Below are 21,284 nucleotides of genomic sequence, written 5' to 3' on the forward strand. Positions count from 1 at the left end.
AGCTCCGGGGCGAGAAAAGCCCCGTTCGTAAGTGCGGATCCGACATAAGTCAGATCCGCGTAAGTCGGGGACTGCCTGTACTGAATTGAAGCTGGACTGCTGAGAAGCATGTCAAGTGTTTTACTCCTGTCTGACAAATGCAGAATGCCCCGAATTACTGCATGCCACAAATTGTTTGTTTATTCTTGTGGCTGGGGTGCTAAAACTTGGGTAGGAAGCTAGGATTGGATTGGATAGCAAGTCTTTATTTAATCCACCAAACCAGATAAACCCATTAGTCCGTTAAAATCTTCCAGCCTAAAAATAATTTGTAATCTCTCCTGAGTCTAGATAATCTTTTTTCTAATTTAAAGAACTAACAAACCCAAATGCTATTTTTCTTTATATTGAATGGGACATAGATGATAGCTTTCATTAAAAAAAAAAATTGTCTCTTCACTCGATGTAGCAGCCTACTCCAGAGTGTCTGAATTTTGGCCTGCAGAGGTCAAAACAGCCAGAAACACCACATGAATTGGTGTTTTTAGTGTAAAAGAAGTACAGGAAATAGCTCAAATCCAGCCTCTACGCCCCCATCCCACACACAGTTTTCCTCCTACCTGAAACATGAAGGTGAAACAGAAAGCGCCTTGTTTTCAGGTAGTCTTTCTTGTTTAGGGTAGGAGAATGAATGACATTCTACATATATTCCATTCCCTGGTCCAGAAGTTCAGGAGACCCCTTCTTAGCTCTAATTGAGGCTATCTGGGGATTGATCTGAGCATTCCTTTAGTGGCATTTGGTGCTCTCTTAAAAGGTTTTTGCCTCTGCAACACTCTTGCCGTCTTCTGGCCCAAGGAATGGGAGATGGTAGTGGGAACTACCTACCTAACTAGTTGCGTCTCTTGCATTTAACGGAGAATATGGGTTCCTCCCATTCTCCCAAGAAAGTGTATTCCTTACTGGTCCTGGGGAAAGAGAAACTCTAGCAAGGAAGTTAGTCTGGTCTCTCTTATTTAGTCTCTAACTCGGTTAGAGTGCAGTAAATAGGAATTGCATAGTTAAGTGGGAGGGAAGGAATATAAACAAGAGACAGGCTAGTGTGGAATTGCATCTCTTCATGAGATCTGATTACTTAAAAATAAGAGAATTAAAATCTTGTGAGGAGGGGTAATAAATTTGGACAAATGTTTTTGTTGATATGCTCCATGTTTTGTTCCTACCAAATGTGTCCTATTTAATGAGAGGCGCTTTAGTAAGTACAGCAGGACACTGGGAATTGGGAATCGCTTTTATTCTGACTGGCTTGGTCTGGTAGTGGACAAGTTGCTTAAACACTGAGCCTGTTTGCCAGCTAGAAAATGAGAGTACGCACTTCACTAATAATATGTTTAACAAAGCACCTCTATGCTTTCATAGCACAGTTTAACCCTGCTCTTTTATGGGAAGGAGTAGTCGTTCATCTTATAGATGAAAGAGTGAAAACGTAGTTTACTTTTAAGGGATTACTTACGCACTTAATGTTCGGCCCAAGTATCAGAGCTGGGATTAGAATTCCGGCTTCCAGTTGTATACTTAATCATATAATTTTGAAGGGTATGTCTACACTGCCACTCTATTTCGAACTAGGGTAGCTAATGTAGGCATTTGAACTTGCAAATGAAGCCCGGGATTTAAATATCCCGGGCTTCATTTGCATGTTCCCGGGCGGGTGCCATTTTTAAATTTAATTTCGAACTACCTGCCTGCAGCTATATGCGGCACAGACTAGTTAGTTTGAATTAAAGCTCCTAATTTGAACTACCGTTATTCCTCCTGCTTGCCCAGAAACTGTTTCTCCAGTCAGTCTATGCATGTGCAGCTTATAAACTTGCCAGTCTGGGATATGTTTTGTAATAGTGTACTTGGTGCCTCTGCACTGTTAATGTTTAGCCTAGTTAGTGCTATAAATAGTACAGCAAGAAGTAACTTGATTAATAAATGGTAGATAAAGGGGTCATATCAATGTCATCACAATTAAGAATAAACATTTGTTCTCTTAAAATGAATATAAAGACCTATAAAACTGTGTTTTTTGCAGTTAACATAATTGGGGGATACTTCTTATCCCAGTTAGGTAGAGGTCCAGTAGAATTGCTGGTTTATCTTTGTATGGTATAATATGGGGAAAGGAATTTTAAAAATCCAGTCTCCTAGTCACTCAATGCCCACTTTGTGCTTTTGGTAGCCTAACAGTCATTGAAATTGCACAGCTATTTAAAATTGTCCATCTTTCCCTCCAAGGCTTTGTCCATGCCGAGTTTTTGTAAAATCTCTCACCACTGTTACCACCAACGTAGCTGTTCTGGGGGTAGAATTCTGTTGGCGAATTTAAGAAAAGATTCACTACAGAGAAAGCTCTGGTTATCACATCCCTTTCAAGCCACATTGCAGCAGGGAACGTGGGTCTGTACTAGTCAATATACAAACACAGTGTGTCAGTCATGATTGGAACATCTGTGCCACTGCAATACACAGTAGTAGTAGTAAAACTGATTATTAAGAGATCTGTTTTGTAGATGCTTAAGCATACTATATGGATGCGTCTAGACTGGCAAGATTTTGCGCAAAAGCAGATCTTGCTGTCTGTCTACACTGGCCACGAGTATTTGCTCAAGAACACTGACTTTGTACTGTACAAAATCAGTGGTTCTTGCACAAATACTCTGACGCTCCCACTCAGGGATAAGCCCTCTTGCACAAGTATTCTTGCGCAAGAGGGCCAGTGTAGACAGCCAAGTTAATTTCTTGCACAAGAAAGCCCGATGGCTAAAATGGCCATAGGAGCTTTCTTGCGCAAGAGAGCATCTACACTGGCACGGATGCTTTTGCGCAAAAGCAAATCGTTTGCGCAAGGGCACATGCCAGTATAGACGCTCTCTTGCACAAATACTTTCAACAGAAAAACTTTTCCATTAAAAGTATTTGCGCAAAATCATGCCAGTCAAGACGCAGTCTAAGTGCACTACTGAGTGCAGTATTTTGTATATTTTCAGCTGCATTATTTCCAAAAGCTGAGTTGAGACTTTGTACTGAGGTAGTGCCAAGGAGTCATAATGATAGTTCAGGGTCCTTTTGTGCTAGATGTTTGACAAAAATGTCAAGTTTTGATTGGGTCAGTAATTTCTAGAGCTTACTTTCAGACTTGTCCCTAGGTGACAATTGGAATTGGTCACTGGTTACGTTCTGGAATGCAGATGTATAGCATCCCATAAACCCTAGTTAACTGTTTAAGGAATAACACAGATGGATTAGAATTTTTTTGTTAATTCAGAAGTGATAAATGTGCATAAACAGGGCTTTCAGGCCTACTCACAAATCACGAATTATGACAGATACTGAAGAAATGGAGGTTGGTATGAGAGCCCCTAAATCATACGGCATACTTTTTTTTGTTGGTAGTAGTTTGGGGTGCATGTTTATTTACATAGTAGCATAAGAAGATTGTCTTGTCAGGAAATGTGGGCCCCAGTGCTCCAAGCTGAGGTGTGTGAACCCACAACCCCTTTGGTTCTCTCAGGTTTCTGTCTGTTAAGTTAATTTCCTCCCTGCGCCCTTCCTGGCTATTGTCTAGCAATTTCTGCTGTATCTTTATGTTCATGCCATCTGCTGCTGAGCACATCAATTCATTAATGAAACAAACTAGATATTCTTTTCTCCCAACAATGAAACACTAAAGGAAGCATTTCTTTCCTCTTATTTCAGGAACATGCCAACAGGCAGTGACTGTCATTGGACTTTTATCCCTTCCTACATTGTCAAGTAATGTGATGTATAGTAGTTTTCTGCCACCTTTTGTATAAGTATAGCTTGTAAATTGCTTTGCACAGTTATGACATGAAAAGCTTTATGCAAACTAGGGATGTTAACATGTACATGGTTAACCAGTAAGCCAGGATTCGTTGGTTAACCCACATGGTTACTACGGATGTAAGCAACTAGTTGAGTTGTCAACTTCCAGATAAGCCTAGGCTTATCAGGTAGTCGAGTCACTACTTGACTACTTGCTTTATCCTCCCCCTTGCTGCCTCTGTATTAGAGGCAGCACGGTGGAGTGGGAAGCAGCACCATCTCCACAGTGAGAGAGAGGGGAGGCAGAGGTACAGCGAGGTACCCAGCACGAGCTGGGACTGCTTCAGTCCTAGCTCACACCAGGCCCCTGACTGCTGCATCTCTGCCTTTTAAATGAAGTAAGAGCTGCCTGGCTCTTACTACATTTAAAAGGCAGACACAGTAGGAGTAGCAAGTGCCCCTCCCCCCCGTCAACTAATCGAGTACTTGATGGAAATTCCATCAACTCAGATATTAGCTATTTAAACGCTACTTAACATCCCTAATGGTTACACACACTCCCCCTGCGCTGCTGCTGCTTCCACAGAGTCACCTGCCCCCTGCACTGCTGCCTCTGTATCAGAGGCAGGAGCGTGGCCAAAGGGGGCAAAGGGAGGGGGGCACCAGCTCCTGTCTGCCCCCCTGCGTGTAAATGTGTAACCACTAAAAATGTCAGTGGTTACACATTTATACAAATACACATATTTTTAACATCCCTAATGCAAACACAGTTTAATAGTAATAATCCTGTATGATCTAGGTATATAAAAACCCTTTTAAAAACTTAACCAGTTAAACATTATGTTTAACCGGTTCTCTGGGATCCTGTGGTAACCAGCACTCCAGACTGGCTGGGCCTAACTGCTTACTTGATAGGCATCACCTGGTAACTGGTTAACCCTTGTATGATCCATTAGATCAATAGTTAATTATTTTTTGTTAAGGTCCAAATTTCTAGGTCAAGGGTATAGTTAAAGTTCAGACTCAAGAGAAAATAATAAAAATAATAATTAGATACTTGGTTGCAATATGGCCCACAATCAGCAATAATTTTTGTTGGGGGGCCACTCCAAGGGCCGCAGTTTTCTATGGAGGGGTTCAGGGTCTGGGATGGAGGTGTGGTACAGAAGGGAGCTCAGGGAGAGAGTGTGGGATCTGAGAGGGAGTTTGGGTGAAGGAGGAGGTTCACAGTGCACAAAGCTTCCCCCGTCTCCTGGGTGCACAGAGGCAGATGGAACAGTCCGCCGTTCTGAGCCGTGGGGCTGTTCTCCCTGCCTGTGGGTCCAGTGGCGTGGCTTTTGGGCTGGACTGAAAGGCTTGGTGGACCAAATCTGGCCCCCGGACCGTATCTTGCCCACTCCTGGTCTATTGACTATACCTGCCTTGAAACAACAGGATCCCATTCTAAGGAAAATTACTGCACAGCTGCAATGTGGCTCAACCTGAACAAACACTGCAACTGCATGTGTGCATATGCACATTCTTTTGTAGCCAAAACAGCAATAAGATGTCTGAACTTGAGTTCTGTTGATCACAGCGGTGTCTGTTCTGCATGGAGAGAAACAGTCTGAAGTAGAAACGTCCCAATTTATTCAGTCCTTTTTAGGTCAAAATCTATAACCTTGAAACTCCATTTGGAAACTAATAACTTCTATTTGGGGAGGTTTGAACGCAGTTCAGAAATTCCTTATTCAAGACTTAAGCATGGCTATCTTTGGGCATGATCATGACATACTGAGTAGTCATGACTCCTGTTGAAGTTGCTTTATACATATAAAGACTGAAGTGCTTAAAATGGCTTCCTGTTTAGCTGAACACATTGCATGTCCAGTTTATGGAAACCTTTAAGGTCCATAATAATGGCAGCATTTTTTTTAATGGTGATGAGTCACTTTCAGCATTGATGATCAGATTCTGAAAAATGGGCTGTCTTCTCACAAGATTAGGTGGTAGGTAACTATTGTGGCTTTTTTCATATAGCACATTGGCATTACATCCTTTTCTCCAGACAGGTATCTCAGTATTCATTTTACCAACGGGGATAATGTCTGAACGGGTGGTCAACCATGTCAGATTAAAACAAAGCTTGTTTTTGTTCTTGTTTCAGTTTTCTATGAAATGGTAACTTCTGTGACAATCTAAAGATTCCTGCTGCAATCTCATGAACATCAACAATGTCTTATCTTACTAGGTTATGTACCTAGCCTATTACATGGAAGAGGGGGATAAAAAGCAGAATATTCAATAAACTAGACAAATCTGTCTTAAGCAGGGAGTAAGCACTGGGTCCTAAATGTTTGTGTTTACTATTCATGAAACCTCTGCAGTATTTTTCCAGTGAGTATAAGGCATGCTGGAGTAACGGCTCTACTAGGCTACCTGTACACTAAAACAGAGATGGCTCTTCTGAGATTGATTTAGCAAGTCAAGTGAAGACCCACCAAATAGATTGCATATTGCTCTGCAGCTTTTGTGCATTTTTAGTTTATTGCTGTTATTTGTTGTTTAGTTTATTGCATGTAACTTGCTGATGCTAACAAATTATTGGCCCTATGCCTACACTACTGCAGAAAGTTGAACTAGGGTACACACCACCCACTGGAACCTTGCAAACATGCAGATATTGGCATTATATCCATGGGTATCTGCATTCACAGATATGGATGTGGATATCTGCGACTCATTTTTGCAGATACAGATATGGATGTGGATACAGATTTGGTATGAGTGCAGGGCTCTACCTTTAATGGTTCAGTATGATTACAACAGGTCTTAACTAAGACTTTATTCTCTCTTGCAACAAATAGATTCTAGAGTCTCCAAAAAGCTTTCTTGCTTAGGTAAGGTAAGCTTGAAAAGGGTCTTGTGTGCAAGGAAAGCAAGCAAAGCCATAGGACAGCTATGGGCTACAGGGCATGGATCACTTCAGGATCAGAGTGGATTGATTTAAATTAAGGTAATTTAAATTACCAAAAAAATCTTTGCTTTAAATCAAGTTTCTTCACATATTTCTTCAAACAATGGTGCAAATCTGATGACTAAAACATGTTAATTTACAGCTTAGTACAGCATTTTAAAAATACTTTGTATAAGTTTTTTAGATAACTTGATATTTATTAATTTAGGAAATAGTACATAATACTCATTACCTGTGTCAAGCTTCATTGGGATCCCATTCCTGCCTCCGCGCTTGGGGCTGCTGCTGCCTGCCCCCTCATGCTTGGGGCTGCTGGCTAGGGATGCTAAAATACAGGAGCAGGCAGTGGGTTTGTAAAAGTGTAACCACTGAAATTTTTAGCAGTTACATGTTTACACATGGGGTGGGGAGGCACTCTGTGGGAGCTAGTGCCATGGGGAGCCGGCTTAAAAGCTGGCTCCCCATGCATGCTGGATCCTGCCTGCTCTCTCCCCTCCCCATCTCCGCTCCCCCCTCCCCCGGCCACCCCTTGCGCTGCTGCCTCTGATACAGAAGCAGCAGCAGGGGGAGCCTTGCATGTAACTCTGAAGGTTAACCAATGAGCCCATGCTTGGGGCTGCAGCTATCAGTCCCACACCAGCTCCTGCTCCCAGTTAACCAGTTACCTGTTCACATCCCTATTGTAAATGTAGGTGAGTGTGATATGATTCGATTGTGTTATTTTTAAATGAAATTTAGTATTTTGTGGATTAGATTATTGATTTAAATTAAAAAATATTTATTTTAAATTATTGATTTTATCCACCCTGTTGATGAGTCTCTGTTTAGTTCATTCCCTTTGTGGCACCTGTCATTGGCCATTGTTGGAAGACAGGATTCAGGGCTAAATGAATTACCGGTATTTGTCTAACCCAGTATAGCTGTTCTAATGATTGCTACATTGCCGAGAGACATGGAGCCGCTATAGGCATTCTGTATGTGCTGTCAGTGCCAAATCCTGAGCATAAAGTAGTTTGACTTCCTTCCTGAAGTTGCTCATTATATATACACACTACACAGCCTCATTGCATGCTCAGGATGGACAAAACCACCCCAGCACACCATGCTTACACTCTCCATTGATGTGTGAAGGGTTTGCATTCCTTGATCCTGCTTGGCACTGCCTGCCCACCTACCCTGGAGGTTTGTAGATTTACATGACAGTGTCTAATGAAGTTCCCAGAACTGGCTCAATCAGCCATGGTCAGTCTGGCTGACACAATGGTCTTTAGTAGTAGTGTTAGATTATTAGGACTTGACAGCAATTATTTAGGCACTTTATTTTCCCATTTCGCTTTTTGCATAGTTGACAAATTAATTTAGTGGAGGTTTCACTTTGGGTGTGAGGTTTCAGCTGTAAAGTTTTAATGTCATTTGCTTCTGGCTTAGGATTCTTTACTCTGAAAAATAAATGTTCCTTTTGGACTTTAGCTCATCCTGGGGTATGGAAAATGTACTTCTTGTGGGGTCCATTCATTCCTTGTTCTCTGCATAGACACTGTCAGCAAGAATGCCAATTGTTATGGTGGTCTTGAATATGGTTACCTAATCTGGGAGGGGCCACACAAATTCATTTTACACAGGGTATTTAAGAGCCATTACTTAATAACTACTTCTGGGCCCTATCTACAAGGGCAGAAAAGGTCAAATTAGCTCAGGTGAGTTAGTTGAACTTTTTTTAAAAACAAAACAAAAATCCCCATTACCCTTAGTGCCTATGTAAACACAGTGTAATGCTTTTCAGAAAGCTTAGGCTAAGCACAAGACCATTTTGAGTTAAAATCTTTCCTGCCTCTTCAGACAGGCCTTGGTTACTATTGACCCAACTCCTGATAGGACGTTGGCTACTGTATTTGAACCAATTATTTATAGGTGACAGACTTAGATTATTTAGAAGGAGTTGCTTGATGATAGTACAGGTTGAACCTCTCTAGTCCGACACCCTCAGGACTTGACTGGTGCCAAACCAGAGAATTTGATGAACCACGGGAAGTCAATACGATGTAGCAGCATTACCAACATTTCCACTGCTTACTGGGCTCTTAAAAGACATTTAGGTGTAAGGTGGAGCTGAAGAACACCACAGAACATTGAGCCAAGACTGGTGGCTGTAAACAAACTTTGTGGGACTGTAGGAAACTTGGCCGCACTCACGATAAGCAGACATCCAGCTAACTGAAATCATATCAGACCACAGATGTTGCCAGACCGGAGTGTGCCGGGCTAGAGAGGTTCAGCCTGTAGTCAGGCTTTTCTGACCATGAATGATTTTATCAGCACGACAAAATCTTAATCAGTAAAACAAAAATGTGGATTAAACATGTGCCCCATTTAGACTGAGCAACCTTTTTATGCTTCACTGTTATCTGTAATCTACACAGGGTTTTGAACATTAACTTTTATTTGCTCTTTTCCTTCTAAGTAACTCAAAGAAAACAAAGTCTGTATGACCAAAGCTTTGTCTTACCTTTTTTTTTTTTTTTAAACATAAAGACACAGGATAGTTTACACCCAAATTAGCTATCTCAGGCCAGCTCAATACCTAAAACATGGGTTTAAACTAGTAACGTTGATCAAGGCTGTGAAAAATGTCATGCCCTTTGAGACACTGTTAAGTTGATGTAACCCCCACTGTAGAAGCTGCCAGGTCCATAGAAGAATTCTGACATCAACATAACTACCGCCTCTTGAAAAATAGAGTAGTATGGTTGTAGTGCTGCAGCTGGGTCATTGTAATACTTGTTGTATAGACATACCCTCAGCTTGGGTATGGGGAATGCGAGTGCAGTGTCTTTGAGAAGTGGTTCTCAACCAGAGCTATGTGTATGCAGAGGATCTTCCAGGGGTTCATCAGCCGATCTAGAGCTGTGATCTCCAACCTTTTTATGCCTAAAATCACTTTCTGAATTTAAAGACAACCCAAGATCTACTTTTCCCTGAAGCCCCACCCTGCTCACTCCATCCCTTCTCTCTCCATTGCTCGCTCTCCCCCACCATCACCCACCTTCACCAAGCAGGGGCAGAGGATGGAAGTTTGGGAGGGGGTTTAGGCTCTAGGCTGAGGCCAAGGGGTTCGCCTATGAGAAGGGGCTCCAGGTTGAGCCTGGGGCAAGGGGTTGGGATGCAGGAGGGGGTAATGGCTGTAACCTCCAGGAGAGAGTTTGGGTACAGGAAAGGGTTTTGGGCTAGGGCAAAGTGTAGCGGTCCAGGAAGAGAATATGAGGTGCTAGGACTTAAGATGCAGGAGGAGGTGTGAAGTCCTGGCTCTGAGAGGATCGCTGAGTAGAGATTCAGGGCTGGGGTTTGGGGTGCAGAAGAAGGTATGGGTTGCTGGCTCTGGGATGGGAGTCGTATTGGAGCAGTGGATTGGGATGCACGAGGGGGCACGGGATACTGGCTCCAGAGGAGGCTAGGTGTTGGTTTGTGGTCTCCTGCCAAGTGGCACTTACTGTAGATGGCTCCCAGTCAGTGACATGGTGAAGCTACAGCAGGCTGCCTGCCTGCTCCAGTCTCATGCTGCTCCCAGAAGGAGCCAGCCTGCCCCAGGGATGGGAGGCAGGGGACTCTGGCTCTGCACACTGTCCCTCTTTGTTGGCACCACCCACTCAGTCCCCCCCTTCCTAGGCAATGGGAGCTTCAAGGGTCAGTGCTTACAGGCAGGAGCAGTGTACTGAAACTTCTGGCCCCTCCCTTCTAGACCCACAAGGCTGCGCTGGCTGCTCCAGAGGATGTGCTGGCATTGTGGGTTCAGGGTAGGCAGGAAGTCTGCCTAGCAGCAGCTCTGCTCCACCTCTGGAGATTGCAATCAACTGGGAGACTTCCCAGGATTGGCTAGTTGGTCATGATCAACTGATTGGTGACCAGTGATCATTCTAGGTTTTTGCCTAGTTTTACAGCAGGCTACATAGAAAGCTCTAGCAGAGTCAGTCAACTAAATACAGGCATGTTTATACTGCTCTGAAATTTATGTAGAATATTTATATTCCAGTTTATTTTATCATTATATGGTAAAAATGAGAATGTATGTAGCTTTTCAGTAACAGAGTTATGACACTTTTTTGTGTTAGGTCTGATTTTATAAGCAAATAGTTTGTGAGGTGAAATTTGGGGTTATACCAGACAAATCAGATTCTTGAAAGAAGTACTCTTATCTGGAAAGATTGAAAACCACTGTCCTGGAGTACCTTTTTAACCTGGGTTCTCTGAGTGGGTGCATAACAACCTTTGGAGATTGTAGTTCCTGGTATGAGCCAACCTTTGTTTTTCAAGTGCTTAAATCTTTGTGCTGCATGTTGCTATAGAAAGTTGCTTGTTACAGAAATTTATGTTCTTTGATCCTTATCCTTGGGTTGAGAGGTTTTATGTTTGATTTACTGCTCACCCCTCTGCTGAGAGCTGCATTTTTAGTGATGAAGCCATCTTATTAGTATTTTCATCTCTCCTTGTAGTTTTTCCATTTTAACTATTTACTGCTTCAGGGGTAATCACTTACCTGAATAGGACTTATTTAACCTTCTGCAGTTTTCCTCTATTTTAAAATAGTCTAAGCTTTTCACTCCAGTTAATCCCCAAAATAAATACAGATATTTTAAATCTCATTTTTAATAGTGATATGAACTGGCAGAAGAGAATGGACGATCTGACAATGCAAAGACTAGTGAAAATTTTTCTTGTAGCCCACAAGAAAGCTAATTAAAGGGTTGGGAACAGCAAATACATGGGTTTTGCATAATGCTTCATCCCCAAAGTGCTGTCCAGCAGCTTCTCTGAGGGTAAAAGGGGTGAATGTCTTCTGGCGCAGAAGTAAAACAAAGTAATGATCTTAACGTAGGAATATTCCAGTCTCAAGGGAAGACACGTCTCACTCAGGGCTGCTAAGCTAATAAGGAAAACAGTCTCTTGAAATAAGGGCGTGACACCTTGGGAAGTGTTGAGAAATAGATTAGAGATGATGCTGATTAGATACAGTTTTGCTCAAAGCGAAGATGAGGCTGCAAAGTTTAGAGCAGTGATACTCAGACTACAATGGTTTAGGTTCAATTTTAGGTTCATTTAAGAATTACTGGTATAGTCTCCAAATCCATACAAAGTACAAACTTGGTACTTCAGTGCATAAACTATGCCCATAGCAGTCACTGTCTTCCACTTGCATTCTCAGTGTAAGTAACCGCATGTTGGATCACATTCTCCAAAAACAACTTCAGTACTCCCCATGTCTCCTTGTAAATGAGTCCTGAAATGGACTTCATGCCCCACAACGAGCCAAACAGCAAATAGCTGGCTTTGTAATACCCTGGATATCCTTATTCCTCTGACACTTAGTGTCTTCATTCCTGAGACCCTTATTTCCTTGCCACAGCCAGAAATGTTCACTAGATTTTCAGGCAGAGCCATAAAGATCCACATTACTGTGAATTCATTGTTTCATTTACCTCTAGTGTTATATTGTGTTGCAATAAGTTATTAATTTACTTGCTATGAAAATATTATAAGTTGATAATGTAAATGCATTTCAGGACTAAAGTTTAAATTCCTTTGATTGTGCCAGATATATTTTGAAATATGCCTTTGATATAGTTTTGTGAAATTGTATGATCTTTCCCATCTCACATTGGGGAACTTGCATGTGGATCCTCCAAATAACTTTTTAGCACAAGGAAATGGAGGTAAAGCAAAACCAGAATTAGGAATGGTTCCAAAAAGGTTTAAGGATTTGAGTTTCTTTTACGGATAAAATTTGTGCTAATTTAATGTCTCTGGTTGTTTCTTGCAGTGAACACCTACCTCTTCATGATGCAAGCCCAAGGCATCATGATTCGTGAGAATATGAGAACAATAGGAGCTCAGGTTTATGAGCAGGTGGTCCGCAGTGCCTATGCCAAGAGGAACAGCAGTATGAATGACTCAGGTATATTTTTAGTAATTAAGTCGCTTTGATTAGAATTCCCATTACCTTTGGAAAGTGACTCAGTCTAATCAGTTATTCTTGAGGGAACTGAATGCATGGATAGACACAAGAGAAGAGTTTGCCTTTATATCTTCCTCTACATGCCCCCTTCCTGAGATGCCTTAAGTAACTTTGAGATATTTACAAAATAAGACAAGAATGAATTCTGGGTAGCATCCTCTCTTCCATCTACTTTCTAGGGATCCAGTGTGTTACATCTGTGTGCAGCACATGTGAAATAACATTTTGACACCTTGAAGGGTTAATAGAAATTTGTGTGAAAATGCTTATGAGTTCCATTGTTCATGTGCATGAAAGGAGCTAGTTGCCCTACGTTTGTTTATTTATTGTTCAGAAGTTGCGGTAGATTCAGGGGTTCTGACTCCAGGCTCGCTGACTATTTGTTTTAAACTGTTACACTGCATTCCCTCTAATAATGTAATGCTGGTTTGAGAGCTTTGGATATATGACTTCTGTATTTTAATGATCCCTTTGAACCAAATTGCTTTTCATACATGCCTAACTCCCTCTTACAGTAGTGGCCTACATTTAAGTCCTCCACAGGAAATTTTCTTGTCAGTTCTCTTAATTTGGTCTTCATCCTTTTATCTTTTTTTTTTTTTTCTTTTAGACAAGTGTTGCAATTTTACATTATACTCCTGGGAGACACAAAACAAAACTTGCAGCCCAGAAGAGAGGGAGTTTAGGTGCCTGTCACTACTTCCACTATCCTAATTGTTTTTAATGTAGGTAGCCCAAGCCAAACTGATGCTAGTTCCTCAGACATTGCTACAGCTATTGTATGCTATGCAGAGACAGATTAAGATTTATTGGGGACCTGGGCACAAAGAACATTTGGGACCCCGGTCAGAGACAGCCACTGCTAAGAGTTGCTCATGGAACCTAGGCTGCTTTGAGGAGGCCCAGATGCTCCTTCTGTCCAGGGCGTCATCCCCTGGGGGCAGGGACACAGGCAATGATTTCCTGTCAGAGACCTGGTACTAGGAATGTTTAATATTGGTTTATTGACTAGTCGATTAACCTTATGAATTCTTATCAGATACTCAGCTATTCTATAGTCCCCAGGGGCATAGCTGGCAGCCAGTGCACCTAGCTGCTAATACACTATAAATGCAGAACTGCAGCAGGGGTAGGTCTTGGATTCGGCGTGAGCAGGGCTGCTGGGTAGCCTGCTAAAAAATGTACTGGTGGGGTGGGGAGAAATGTGTTGTAGTTTATAGTATTAATCTATAAGCTTTTGCTTATCAATTAATTGACTACACTATTACATCCCTACTTGGTACCCTACCCAAGCAAGGTGGAGAGTCTGGGGCTCCCACTGCAGCTGGGCTCCTGAGGCAGCTCTTTCCACAGCTGAGGGTGATGATACGGCCTATTTAGGGTGGGATAAGTGGCCTTTTAAAGCCGAGCCCTAAACACTCTGCTTTTTTTAAAAAAAAAAACAGAACTGGGCATTTGTCTCACTTTCTCTTGCCACCTGATGAAGCGGCAGGGCTATGGTGAGGGGAAAAGAGGATGTTGGGTCAACTCATTCCAGAGGTTGGAGGTGGGGGTTCAGTGTCCCATTTTCTCTTTAGGATATATGCTCATTCTGCCCCAGCTTGGCTCCTGCTTTCAGCCTGGCCAGAGTGTGGGGTCTTTGGGGAAACAGAAGGAGCAGGCGTTGGGGCCACAGTTCTGGTGCCAGTGGGACCCCCACTTCTGTACAAGTTCTGGAGCTCCTGCAGGAACCCCCAAATTGGCCCCTTAGGCCTGCGTGTTAATCCTCCACTGCTGCTATGGCTCCATCCCTTCCAGCTCCCAGAAGGCACTCCCCTAAACTGGAGTTTGCCGAGAGAGCCTCCTAAAACAGCTTGCTTAATTCTTACACCCAGAGAAATTCTTTCCTGTTGGAGTAAAGGAGAACCAAGATTTAAGAAAATAGAATTTTCTTGTTGGTCTAGGTCAGCAGTTCCCAAACTATAGAGTGGGCTTGTCAAGGGAGGGGCAAGCTGTATATTTAAGAGCTAGCGGCTGTCAGCACCCGGTGGCTGGGTTTCATTCAGAAGATCCATGCACACCCAAGTAGGGAGGGGGGAAGCATAGGATAAAGGTCAGAGGTTCTTAACTAGAGGTACACAGGACTTTAGGGTTGTTTGTCTAGTTTTACAACAGGTTCCATAATCAGCACAAATTAAAATTTCATACAATGACTTATTTATACTGCTTTTATATTATACACTGAAATACAAGTACAATATTTATATTCCAGTTGATTTATTGATAATTATATGGTCAAAATGAGAGAGTACACAAATTTTCAGTAATAATGTGCTTTTTTGTTTCATTTTGTATTTTTAAGTCAGATTTTGTAAACTGGTAATTTTTAAGTGAGGAGAAACTTGGGGTATGCAAGACAAATCAGACTCCTGAAAGGAGCACAATGGTCTGGAAAGGTTGAGAGCCGGCCACTGGTCTAGGTAATATAGTGTCACTTGTTCTCTTGGCTATATAAAGAATTCAGACTTAGGACTTTAACCAGCATAGCTAATTTGGTCACATGCACATATACCCTGCACCTGACTGATATAGCTGTGCCAGCAAAATTGTTGCTGTACATAGACAGATTTATACCAGCAAAAAACTCCCTTTGTTTCTATAGTTTATTTGGTTTGGAGAGAAGAGTAAAGCTAGTGTAGAAATTACTGGATAAATGTAAATGGTTACTTATAATGAAGTGCTGGAGGCATTTCTCTCTAGAACTAAGAGTTAGGCAAACTGATGTCCTCCTGAAACTGCTCCTTTCAGTGTTAACACAGAACAAGTGAGTCATTGTTGGGAAAGTCTCCAGTTACGTTAATGCAGTATCGGGCTGGAGCAATGTCACTGAGTCTCAGACAAGACTCCCACCTTCTGAGGTAAATCCCTCTGTTACTGGGTTTCAGTGTGAGAACAAAAGAAGATGAGTGTTACAAGACAAATGTTTATTTTTATGAATAAAATTCAGGGTCTTCGCTCTGCCTCACCTTTATACATAGGGAGTGGGAGTTGCTGTGGTGGTTTGGTTACACCCTTTTTAAGCTTTTCTACCATAAAGTCTGATTGTTGACCATTTGATCATTAATGGATTCTCAAATTAGCCAAGCCACAGGTAGCTCATTAAATACTTAGGCTATCTGGACTCACTATGGACCACACACAATCGAATCCTATTTGATGGAAGACCATTACAAAACCAAGCTGATCTGCAATGCTAAAGTGGTAAAGACAGCTGTCACAGGCAATTAAATGTGATCATTCAAAGCCTGAATAAATGAGATCTCCATTATCTTCTGGCTCTGCTGCAGTTTGCTTTTAAAGAACAGAAATGTTATCCTTGGTTGGTGGAAAATCAAGCTTTTGCACTACACAATTGAAGTCGATCCAGACAAATCACCACCTTTTCTCCTTATCATAACACTTTTAGTGGTATAATTTTAGAACAGCTTTATTATAAAACACCCTGGTGTAGTAACAGGATCCCACAGAAGGCAAACAGTTTTAACCTGTCAAGCTGGAGACATGGTTGGCTTTGTGTTCATTGGGGTATACCAGTGGTTTTCTACCAGTGGTCTGAAGAGTCTGTCAAAGGGGCCCAGGAGAGGTCACATTGAAAATAAGCTTTCAGATCCCAGAAAAGGCATCCTGTTTTTCTGATCAATCAGCAAGTATGTAAATACCCCCACCTACAGGTCAAACCCCCAAAATATTGTTACCATAGTTGTCCACAACTTAATCCTTTTTCTCGAAGTGTGTCATATGCTCTGCCAAGCATGTGCCACCTTTATAGTTGAATTTGGTTAAATCAGATTTCAGTCTAAGGCTTCTATGCTAGGAGTCTGCAGACCACAAGATGAATTTCCACACCTCCATTAGAAATTTTTTAGGAGTTATCAGATTTAAAAAGGTTGAAAACCATTGGTATATACCGGGAGTTGGCAACCTTTTCAAACCCAAAAGCCAAACAACATCAAAATTCAGAACAAGTGGTCCGCAAAGAGTTGTATAAGAATGCCCATTTGCATGACTGAAAATAGACAACTTAATATTATTGATAATTGACATGATTAATAATAGCATAAATGATACATTGTACTCACAGACTTTAATGGAACTTCTGCTGCTGCATCTTTTCACACATTTCTTGGAAGTTTATATCATAAATGGTCAAATCCAGCTTCATGCACACATTCAGACTGTCTTCTGTCAATCTTATGACAGGGAGTTTGGGATGTGGGGATGCAGGAGTCTAGGTTGGGGGGTATATGAGGCACTGAGGCTGTCCAGAGTGTGGGACAGAGCTGCCAGTGAGTGGGATATGGATGGAGATGTCAGATCTGGGTGAGAGGAAGGGTGCAGGAGCAGGCTGGAATAGGGGGTCTGGTCAGGGGAGATGGGCAGAAGCAGGCTGGAGGGTAGGTGTCTTGCCATGGGGAAGGAGGCAGGTGCGGGCAGGAGCGTGCTGGGGGTGTAGGGTCTCTCTATGCAGGGGGGGCAGGTGGTGGCAAAGGGGGCAGGATCTGGGTGGCACTTACTTTTTTTTTCCCTCAGTGTCTGTAATGGTATTTTTTCATTGTAACATATGCAAGTCACACCCATGTGGCAGCCAGCCGCTGTTCCACATGGGAGATGGAATAAGGTAGCAGCTCAAGGCCTGAGTGTAGAATGGAGCTCATGCCTCACCAGGAGTGCAGAGAGTCTGGCTGGAAGGTTCAGGCGCGGATAGGAACGGGCCAGCTCAGTCATACTTTTTGTAGCTCTCCAGGCTGTCCAGGAACCAGCCTGCTGGCACCAGGAAGAAGGTGCTCAGGCCAATGATGGACTCCAGCAGCCCCACGGGGCTCTCCGGCTGGTGCAAGTGTAAGGTGCCGGTGGCGCAAGTTGGGGGCAGAGCAGTGTGTGGAGCAGTGGGGACATGGTCATGGCAGCAGCAGGTCCTTCGAGGGCAAGATGGGGCTGGGTCTGCTTTTGCCCCCCGCACTGCTCTCAAGCTTCCTGTCCCAGGCATGGCTTCCTGCTGCTCCATTGGCTGGATTCTGAGCAATGAAGCAGTTGGAAAAGCCTGCAGGAAGTGTGTCTGTGTGCTGCTTTGTTCCTCCAGTTGAGGGAGGAGGCAGGGGAGTGCGCAGAGGCAAAGCCTTCTAAGGCTCCGCTTCTTCCCCAATCGCACAGCGAGGCTCTGGGCTTTCTCCACCCTCCTTTCTCCACCGGTGCTGGCTCCAGTCTTGCGAGCGGCGTGAGGTTGGATCGCCAGCATGGGCCCCCCATTGTGAGGGGGGGCTGAACTCAAACTGTGAGCCATATATGGCTTGCAAACCATAGGTTCCCAACCCCTGTCATATACTATCTATAATCCTCACTGCCTTTTGGAATAGGCTGACCTTCATTCAGCCATGTATCTGTATTGACACTTCTTCAGCAAGGTACAATTTGAGTAATTGTTAGTAATAAACAATCTTTAACAAGCGCCGATTTAATTAACTGAAACTTCTAAGGCTGCTTCTTTCTTACGTTGGCAAATGCCAAAGGCAATTAATTACCTGCACATCCCAGGCATAAAGAAAAGGAGTTTTATCTCTTCTTGTAGCAGCGTAAGATTCTGTCTTAGAGACCTGAGCAAAGTGTTGCAAGATATAGAGCGTGTACTTATCCGTGTAATTTTAATGGAAATTTATTTCATTATTTCAATAACAAGTGTCCAATATAAATTGGCTCATCTGTACTCTAATAATATGCCCTGGACAGTCAGTATTTATTTGCAATTCCACCTTAGCCTCTTTCACTTTCTAGTTTGAATAAGACAGTGGAAAGTAATTGCACAATGATAAACTGAGGTAATGGCATGGGCATGCCATATAGTAAAGAGAGAAAGGAATCTGAAATATTGGAAAAAATGAATTGTGAATTTAGTGCAGAGTGGACTTATTTTATTCAGCCCATTTTGAGCATGATCTAAATTAGTAAACAGGAAACCTTGATTTAAATACTTTATTATAAATTGCTTTGCATTTGTACTGTAGTTACTTTTCTAAAGAAATATTTGTTTTCCTTAGTTGGTGTAACCATTAAAACATGTTGGTTTGAAACCAAATACATCTTTTGTTAACAAGAGATTATATTACTTATACAGGCAGTCCCCGGGTTACGTACAAGATAGGGACTGTAGGTTTGTTCTTAAGTTGAATCTGTATGTTAGTCGGAACTGGCGTCCAGATTCAGCCGCTGCTGAAACTGACCAGCGACTGACTACAGGAAGCCCGAGGCAGAGTTGCTCTGCCCTGAGCTTCCTGGAATCAGCCTCTGATCAGTTTCAACAGGCTGAATCTGGACGCCAGTTCCATACAGATTCAACTTAAGAACCCCAGGCGTCCCCAACTCAGCTGCTGCTGAAACTGATCAGCGGCTGATTCCAGGAAGCCTGGGGCAGAGCAACTCTGCCTCGGGCTTCCTGTAGTCAGCCGCTGGTCAGTTTCAGCAGCGGCTGACTTGGGGACGCCTGGGGCAGAGCAGCTGGGGTGCTGCTGGGCTGCTCCAGTAGCGCCGCTCTCCGTATACTATATATCAAAGCACATTTTGCATTTAAAAGTGATTTAATAAAGGTTTCTGGTAGCTATGGGCCAGATTTTCAAAGTATTGAGGTGCCAAAAAGATGCAGATAACCTCATGGGATTTTCATTAGCACTTAAGGCAGATGAGGTGCCTAACTCTCATTGAAATCTAATAAAGCTGAAATCAATAGGAACTGGAACCTAACTTCCTTTATTTTCTTTTGAAAATTCAAGTATGCACCAATCCACATTTTTACTTGCTTAAATATCTTCAAAGATACCAACACCTCCGTTTTTTAGCTTTAGATCCCATCATTTACTTGGTTTTTATGTGTAGGCTGGAAAAAACTCTCCTTTTTCTGCTCCCCAATGGTTTTTCAGCTTTAAATGAAATAGTCCCCATAGTTTCTCTAAAGTGACTAGCTAGACTGAACCAAAAAAAATTAAGGCAAAAACTTTGTATGCAACAAACTGAAAGTATTTACTTCACCAGCATTTGCTCCATTATAATGACGTTGGATTCAAAAGGTAGATTCTACTGAAAATGTCTTGATCCTCAAACCCTTAACTTATAAGAGGTACAATATTGTGATATTTTTAGGTGTCATGTTTATTACAGATAATTTAGAAGTTTCTCCTAAGGTTAGAAAAGCATTTGTAACTTCCCTTTTAATCTTAGCAGTTGCCTAAAGTGACTATTTCTGAAATGCTTAGGAAAAGACTGGAGTATGAGATGACTGCAGAAAACAAAAGTACATTTCTTGGAGACCTTTACAGAACCTCTTTAAAATAAATGAAACTCACAAAGTGATGAATGCGTTTATACTTAACTGAGAAATATTTGGAGAAACATGCTCTTTGGATACTGTCATGGCTTGCTGAAGTATCAGCCTCAAAGATACTCCTAACATTGGATTTTTTTTTTACTGGGTGGCTGCCCGGGTGCACATCTTACAGGGAGCACTGTATGCAATCTTACATTCATGAGAGAAGTTGCCAGGCTTGGAGGATAGGTCTGGAGATGAAGTTAGCATGTGTGCTCTTGAGAAAGGAGTGGCCCAAGCAGAGCTGCTCCTTCACCTAATCTGCTGCTTCCACCTGATATTTTCTAAGAAGAAATGATGCCGTTCAAATTATCCATAGGTTGCAAAACCAGATTGGATCCTTATGCTAATGTAATCTAACCTTCTACAGAAAGTGGCCCATGTGTATCTCTTGTCTTTTCAGCCTAGGGCTGTTCTGCCTAGAAGAAATATTGGGACAGTTTGAAAATGTCCACTTGTTGCCAAGTGTGCACTGTCTGTTTAAAGTTTGTTGGCCTAGCCATTTCGTGTGATCATGACCTATCAAGGAATAAAGCAGTATGACAATGATGCATCCTGACCCGCAGTTGAAGTCCTGTCTGTGCATTCTAGTTGGAAATTAGACAGCTAAATGGCTTTTTTAGTAATAGACTATTGGAAAAATCTGTGTAGCTTAAGTAGCTTTTTCTTTTCCCCTCCCTAGATTATCCTCTTGATTTGAACCACAGTGAAACCTTTCTGCAAACCACAACTTTTCTTCCTGAAGATTTTACCTACTTTCCAAACCATACCTGTCCCGAGAGACTCCCTTCTATGAGTGAGTAGTGCTGTGACTCATTATCTTCCTCCCCTCCCTATCCTCCACCTCCATCCTGCCCCCTCCTTCCAGGTTACAATTTACAAAGAACCTTGTTTCCTATGGGAATGGGAGGAGGTAGGAAGAGCATTCTGTTTTGTTACAGGTTCACCATCCTAGTGTGGTGTACACTATAGCCTTTGGGAGGTAGGCAGCTATGCCAATAACTAGAATAGCCTCATCTCCCAGACCCACATGTGGGGGTATCTTCGCTGCTTTATCTAACTGCTCCAGAGTCCTTGTTGTCTGTCCCTGCATGTTTTTGGATGATGTATTCTAATAATGT

At 42.4% G+C, this 21,284-nt stretch overlaps 1 protein-coding gene across 1 annotated transcript in view; it reads left to right on the top strand.

The window, feature by feature from the left end:
• B4GALT5 (beta-1,4-galactosyltransferase 5) overlaps positions 1-21,284 on the top strand; it is a 73,772-nt gene that overhangs the window by 36,779 nt on the left and 15,709 nt on the right. Inside the window, exons 2-3 of the mRNA XM_075901224.2 lie at positions 12,579-12,713; positions 20,846-20,959. Of these exons, the coding sequence (XP_075757339.2) occupies positions 12,579-12,713; positions 20,846-20,959 (249 nt within the window). The remainder of the gene's footprint in view (positions 1-12,578; positions 12,714-20,845; positions 20,960-21,284) is intronic.

This window comes from Pelodiscus sinensis, chromosome 17 (assembly GCF_052426305.1).
Source record: "Pelodiscus sinensis isolate ZL-2025 chromosome 17, ASM5242630v1, whole genome shotgun sequence".
Lineage (NCBI taxonomy): Eukaryota > Metazoa > Chordata > Testudines > Trionychidae > Pelodiscus > Pelodiscus sinensis.